This window comes from Anomaloglossus baeobatrachus, chromosome 5 (genome assembly GCF_048569485.1).
Source record: "Anomaloglossus baeobatrachus isolate aAnoBae1 chromosome 5, aAnoBae1.hap1, whole genome shotgun sequence".
In the NCBI taxonomy this organism is placed as follows: Eukaryota; Metazoa; Chordata; class Amphibia; order Anura; family Aromobatidae; genus Anomaloglossus; species Anomaloglossus baeobatrachus.
Window position 1 is genome coordinate 507,399,089 of NC_134357.1, and position 7,060 is coordinate 507,406,148.

The window sequence follows — 7,060 nt, forward strand, 5'->3', positions numbered from 1 at the left end:
AACTTTTTGGCCATAATGACAATAGTTACGTTTGGAGGAAAAAGGGAGAAGCTTTCAAACCTAAGAACACCATCCCAAGAGTGAAACACTTGGGTGGCAGCATCATGTTGTGGGGTTGCTTTGCTGGAGGAGGCACTGGTGCACTTCACAAAATAGATGGCATCATGAGGAAAGAAGATTATGTGGCAATACTGAAGCAACATCTGAAAACATCAGCCAGGAACTTAAAGCTTGGGCAGAAATGTGTCATCCAAGTGGATAATGACCCGAAGCATACTGCCAAACTGATTACAAAGTGGCTTAAGGATAACAAAGTCAATGTTGGAGCTGCCATCACAAAGCCCCGATCTCAGTCCTATTGAAAATTTATGGACAAAGTTGAAAAGGCAGGTGAGAGCAAGGTGACCCACAAACATGGCTCAGTTACACCAGTTCTGTCAGGAGGAATGGGCCAAATTTGCTAGCAACTATTGTGAGAAGCTTGTGGAATGATATCCAAAATGTTTGACCCAAGTCATACAGTTTAAGGGCAGTGCAACCAAATACTAATGAAATGTATGTAAACTGTTGACTTTGCATGAAAGTAATAAAATGCCTTAAAACATTCTCTCTCTCTCATTCTGGCAATTGGCAAATATAAATAATTTTGGTTCCTAACTGACCTAAAATGGGAAAGGTTTATTCTGATATCATGTCAGATAGTAAGAAAAACATGCAGATGTGTCTTTATAGATAGTGTATGTAAACTTCTGGTTTCAACTGTATGTGTAGGGTGTCGCAAGGTGGTAATCCTTGGGCAAGGGACTGACTTTGGATGTCTTGACACGCTATATAAAAAACATGGTCCTGGCTGGGTGTCTGGACTTGTGTCGTGTGGACTTTACACCTCTGCAGGTCACGTGTTGTGGTTGGCACCGACTGGCCTGGACCAGATGACAACTTCCACAAGGAGACTACCAGTGCAGTTGAAACCACAAATCTTTACCTAACAGTTCATCTTCACAAACCTCCAAAAAAAGGCAGGCAAAAAAAACCTAGACGCCTCGACACAGCCTGGGAAGCTAGTTACGCCTCACAGAAAGAAATGAGGAAATCTACCTTGCCTCAGAGTAGTCCCCAAAGGAGTAGATAGCCCCACACATATAAAGATTACGGTGATGTATGAAAACACAATACACAGATAAGAAAAATAGATTCAGCGAAGGCGAGGCCCAACTAACTTGATACAAAGAAAAGGAAAGGAAACTGATTTTGGTCAGTGCACAATCCCTATAGAAAAATACCAAACTCCTGATAGTAAAAAATGGCCCTAGAGGTCGAACGACCTCACCCCCACTATATCAGGTACTCCTGTAAATAGTGGAAGAACAAAATACAAAAAAACCACAAAAATACAGAAAAGCAAATAATCAAGTTAGACATGAAGAAAATCCCTTATCCTGCAGTAGAGCTTGCAAAGGGGGAACCTGATTGCTCACAACAAAAAAGAATCCAAACTTCACCTGCAAGAAAACAGATACAAAGCAAAACAAGGAAAACAACCACCCTAAGGTGTAAACCAGGAAGCAAGGAAAAAACTGAGAACTTATCTATAGAAGTCTTGCTCAATGAAACAGGGACGGACAGAACTCCAAGCCAGGAACAGAGACTAAGGAATATACAATTATAACCGGCGCCAGCAAGCCAAAAAGTGCTCTCCTATATAGACCGACTTGTCTGAAATAGGACTTCTCTATTTCCCAATTAACGCCGACACCTGTCTGAGTCACAAGCTCAGATTCAGCTCCACTACCATTCCTAGCCACCAGAGGGAGCTTCAAAACAGCACCCACATAGACGACATTCACAATACCTAGGTCCATCTAGTTCAACCTTCCTCCACCAATTATCCATTTCATCACTGAATCATTTATAACTGACAATGTTGTGTGTACTGAGGAAATCATCCAGCCCTTATTTTTAAACTTGTTATAGTGTCTGCCTTTACTACCTCTTACTGTAGGGCATTCCACAATATGACTACTCTAAAGAATACTTTACAAGCTGCGATATCGGTACCGATATCGCTAGCGAGCGTACCCGCCCCCGTCGGTTGTGTGTCACGGGCACATCGCTGTCGTGGTGCACAACATCGCTAGGAACAGTCACACATACTTACCTGCCTAGCGACATCGCTGTGACCGGCGAACTGCCTCTTTTCTAAGGGGGCGGTTCGTTCGGCATCATAGCGTCATCACTAAGTGGCCCGCCAATGGAAGCGGAGGGGCGGAGATGAGCGGGCCGAACATCCCGCCCACCTTCTTCCTTCCTCATTGCCGGCGGTCACAGGTAAGGAGATGTTCCTCGTTCCTGCGGTGTCACACATAGCGATGTGTGCTGCCGCAGGAACGACGAACAACATTGTTACTGCACATAAAACGATTTTTTGTAAATGAACGACCTCTCCAACATCAACGATTTTTACCTCTTTTGCGATCGTTGAAGGTCGCTCGTACGTGTCACACGCTGCGATGTCGCTAACGACGCTGGATGTGCGTCACAAACACCGTGACCCCAACAATAAATTGTTAGCGATGTTGCAGCGTGTAAATGGCCCTTAACTTTGAAGAACCCTTTTGTATTTAGCTGACGAAATCGCCTTTCTTTCAATCGCAGTGAGTGCCCCCTGGTCCTTAGTATTGTCTTTGGAAGTTATAAGCCATGTGCCATTCCTATATATTGATCACACATGTATTTATACATATACATGATATCTTGTCTGATACGTCTTTTTTCTAAGTAAACCAATCCAACTTTTTCAACCTCTCATCATATGGAAGACCTTCCATTCCTTGCAATAATCTAGTTGCCCGCCTTTGTACTGATTCTACCTTCTTAATATCCTTTTTAAAATGTGGACCAAAAACTGGATCCCATATTACAGATGTGGCCTTATAAGTGATTTATAGAGGGGTAACAATACTTTGGGAACACTAGATCTAATCTCTCTTTTTATACACCCTAAAATCTTGTTTGCTTTTGCAACTGCTGCTTGACATTGAGTACTGCTGCTGAGCTTATTTGTAATAGGAATACTTAAGTCCTTCTCCTGTTCTTTAGTGCTGCAGTATCCGGGATCAGAAGGTCGCAGCATTTAGTTGATCGCAGATCCTCTTTTCATTTATCCTGAGTAGGAGCTTAGTTCATTTCATTCAGTGCTGAAGGGGTTAAGGTTCCTTTTCTATCCGGCTGTGATTGATATGCAGTTTTTAATGCCAGCTGCAGCCACTTTCTTCCACTATATAAATCCACTCCTTACTCTTTCATATGCCTACTATAGTTCATTCTCTGGAGAAAGCTGTGGTTATTCTTTCCAGCAGATGCGGGGAAGTCCCTTCTCTGAAGAATAATTGGAGTTTTTTGTTGTATCTGTCTCATTTCTTTGTTTCCCCTCCCTCATGTTATCTTTATATTAATAGTAAGACTGGTATGTTGCTGGCCTGCTTAGGCAAGTCCAGGGTCAGCCAGGGCATAGGCATGTGATTGTGCACAGGGGGAAGGACCCGTCATCAGACCTAGGTAAGTGTGAGGTGTAGACACCTCTCCCTATCGCCAGGTCTTTCCTTTGCATCTTCTCTGGTGTACCCCTCCTCTTGTTCCACACACTGGGCGTTCCTTTGCCCCGTTGTGACATTTGATTTGACTTAATAGTATTTAACAAGGTCTCATTTATATGTGTGTGGTCAGTACAAAGGACTGCCACTTGACTTTTCCTTAAACACTGTAGCAAGAACCAGGGGGCACTCATTACATGTGGAGGAAAGGAGAAGTAGGAAAGGGTTCTTTATAATAATTAGACTGTGGAATGCCCAACTAGATACTATATCAGCATTTAAAAAAGGTCTGGATGCTTTTTTCTCAACAAATGGCATTGTGGGTTATAAATAATGTAACGAAAATGAACATATAACTGAGGAGGAACGTTTAACTTGATGGACCTATGTCTTTTTTCAACCTATATAACTATGTGCACAGCTGATCACGGATGGTTGAGGGAGGATAACAGACAGATCTGGCAGTGTGTGTGTTTGGTTATTGGAAACCACCTTCCAAAGTGGAGACTAGAGGTCTTGCAGTGTGTGGTGTGGTTATCGTAAACTACCTTACAAAGTGGAGACTGGAGGTCTGGCAGTGTGTGGGTGTGGTTATTGTAATCCACCTTACAAATAGGAGACGGGAGGTCTGGTAGTGTGTGCGTGTGGTTATCATAAACCATCTTACAAAGTGGTGACTGGAGGTCTGGCAGTGTGTGGGTGTGGTTATCATAAACGACCTTACAAAGAGGTGACTGGATTTCTGGTAGTATGTGCGTGTGGTTATCATAAACCACCTTACAAAGTGGTGACTGGAGGTCTGGCAGTGTGTGTGTGTGGTTATCGTAATCCACCTTACAAAGTGGAAACTGGAGGAGGGAGTTGAGGTTGTGCTGTGCTGTATCATGAGAAATCAATATGTACACATGTGATCAGAGCTGGTAAAAATGCTCTCAGAGGAAAAAGTTTGAACGTGGAAGAGGTGAAATAAAGTTATGAGAGTTTCTGAAAGCATGAGATGGAACGTTAAATACAAAAAAATAGATAAGTACAATTTTAATAACTATAGAAACTTTGGCACACATGTAATTCCTTTTTTTGTTCACAAAGATGTCCATAGGCTTTAAGCTACGTCATCTACAAAAGAACCAGGGACAGGGAAGCATGGCTTATGGAGGACTCTGCTGCAAAGAGTTTTTAAATTCCCCAGTACTCTCATATTGTGGGGAATAATGCGGGCTTGACATACGAGCCTGCATCAAAGACAGGAACCCTACTTTTGATGTACATGTACATCTCTGCTCTTCCTAGGTGTCTTGCTTTGTGCTAGACTGGATGTAGTTGAAGGTTACAAAATGGACACCACCTGACTTACACCCCCATTTATGCCTTTTTCACTAATCATGTAACTGGAAACGATTGTTGATGGACACAGTAAAACATAAACCTATGGAGAAGACAACTTCAACAGAGAAGTAAAACATTGTAAAGGCCGCTTTACACACTGCGATATCGGTACCGATATCGCCATCGTGCGTACCCGCCCCCATCGGTTGTGCGACACGGGCATATCTCTGCCCGTTTCGCACAACATCGCCCGGACCCGTCACACTACTTACCTTCCCTGCGACGTCGCTATGACCGGTGAACCGCCTCCTTTCTAAGGGGGCGGTTCGTTCAGCGTCACAGCAACGTCACAGCAGCGTCACTGAACCACCGCCCAATAGAACCGGAGGGGCGGAGATGAGCGGGACGAACATCCCGCCCACCTCCTTCCTTCCGCATTGTGGCTGGGAGGCAGGTAAGGAGAGGTTCCTCGCTCCTGCGGTGTCACACGGAGCGATGTGTGCTGCCGCAGAAACGAGGAACAACTTCGTTACTGCTGCAATAACGATATTTGAGAATGGACCCCCATGTCGCCGATGAGCGATTTTGCACGTTTTTGCGACGATGCAAAATCGCTCATAGGTGTCACACGCAACGGCATCGCTACAGCAGCCGGATGTGCATCACAAAATCCGTGACCCCAACGAGATCGCCGTAGCGATCTCGTAGCTTGTAAAGCCCGCTTAAGAGCACAACCTGGTAGACTAACATCATAATCTATCAGTCCCTGCTTTTTGGTTAATTGTCTTCGTCTTTAATTAAATTACATTGTAATTTGTATGGAAATATTATAAACCAATAGTATAATTTTAAATATTAATGCAACATATCATTTCATTGCATTGTTGCAGAAAAATAATTAAATCAACCTTATTCTTGACAGATCACTGTACCAGGAGCTCAGAGGGATGTCTGATATTTTCAGATTTTGCAGCAGATGATCATTTTATCACACCAAATACATGCGATGATAATGTCATTATTCCAGAGACATCTGACGTTCTTCACAGCAAAGATGTATCATCTGATCCTTTTTATCAGGCCCTATCTTCTGCTTCGTGGAAGACCACTGTGCAAGAAAAAATTCACAGATCTGTTGAATATGAAATATCTCACACTGGGGAGAATCCATTTTTATATTCAGAATATGGGAAAAGTTCTAGTATTAATTCAAGACTCACTACACATCAGAGACGTCACACCGGAGAGAAGCCATTTTCTTGTTCTGAGTGTGGGAAATTTTTTAAACAAAAATCACTTTTAGCTGTGCATCAGAGAGTTCACACAGGGGAGAAGCCATATTCATGTTCAGAATGTGAGAAATGTTTTACAGGAAAATCAAATCTTGTTACACACCAGAGAACTCATACAGGGGAGAAGCCATTTTCATGTTCAGTATGTGGGAAATGTTTTATCAAGAAATCAGATGTTGTTAGACATCAGAGATGTCACACGGGGGAGAGGCCATTTTCATGTTCAGAATGTGGTAAATCTTTTACAGAAAAGGCAAACCTTGTTACACATCAGAGAATTCACAAAGGGGAGAAGCCATTCTCATGTTCAACATGTGGGAAATGTTTTAACAAAAAAACAAATCTTGTAAGACATCAGAAAAGTCACACAGGTGAGAAGCCATTTTCATGTTCAGAGTGTGGGAAATGTTTTACAGAAAAATCAAGTCTTGTTAAACATCTAAGAATACACTCATGGAGGTAGCCATTTTCTTTTTCAATAATTTTATTGATATGTGTAAAAAATATACTGTAAGTTATGGTAAGAGAAAGTGAAACTATTTGGAACACTGACTATTAGAAAATGTATTCAATTACCAGTAAATATTTGTTATTGAAAAGCAAGTACCCCTTTCACAGTATGGTGTCCCAGAGATGCTCCCACATGCACAGTGTAAGATGTACTCGCAGTGGATTTCCCCATAGTGCCAACAACACAGTATGATAAAGAGAAAAACTTTCAGCTCACCCATTCCATGTGCTCGAATTTCCTTCTGCTGCTCGGGCTGCAGGTGCTGCTACCTGTGTGTAATGAAGAGAGAAGAGTTCTGCCCAGCGCAAGAAGGAGAGATATGCCAGTAAATTTCCAGA

General features: G+C 42.6%; 1 protein-coding gene across 1 annotated transcript in view; it reads left to right on the top strand.

The window, feature by feature from the left end:
• Nucleotides 1-6,853, top strand: part of LOC142311989 (uncharacterized) — a 30,079-nt gene extending 23,226 nt beyond the window's left edge. Inside the window, exon 7 of the mRNA XM_075350866.1 lies at nucleotides 5,842-6,853. Coding sequence (XP_075206981.1) covers nucleotides 5,842-6,674 — 833 coding nt within the window. The 3' untranslated portion in view covers nucleotides 6,675-6,853. The remainder of the gene's footprint in view (nucleotides 1-5,841) is intronic.
• The last annotated feature ends 207 nt before the right edge of the window (nucleotides 6,854-7,060 follow it).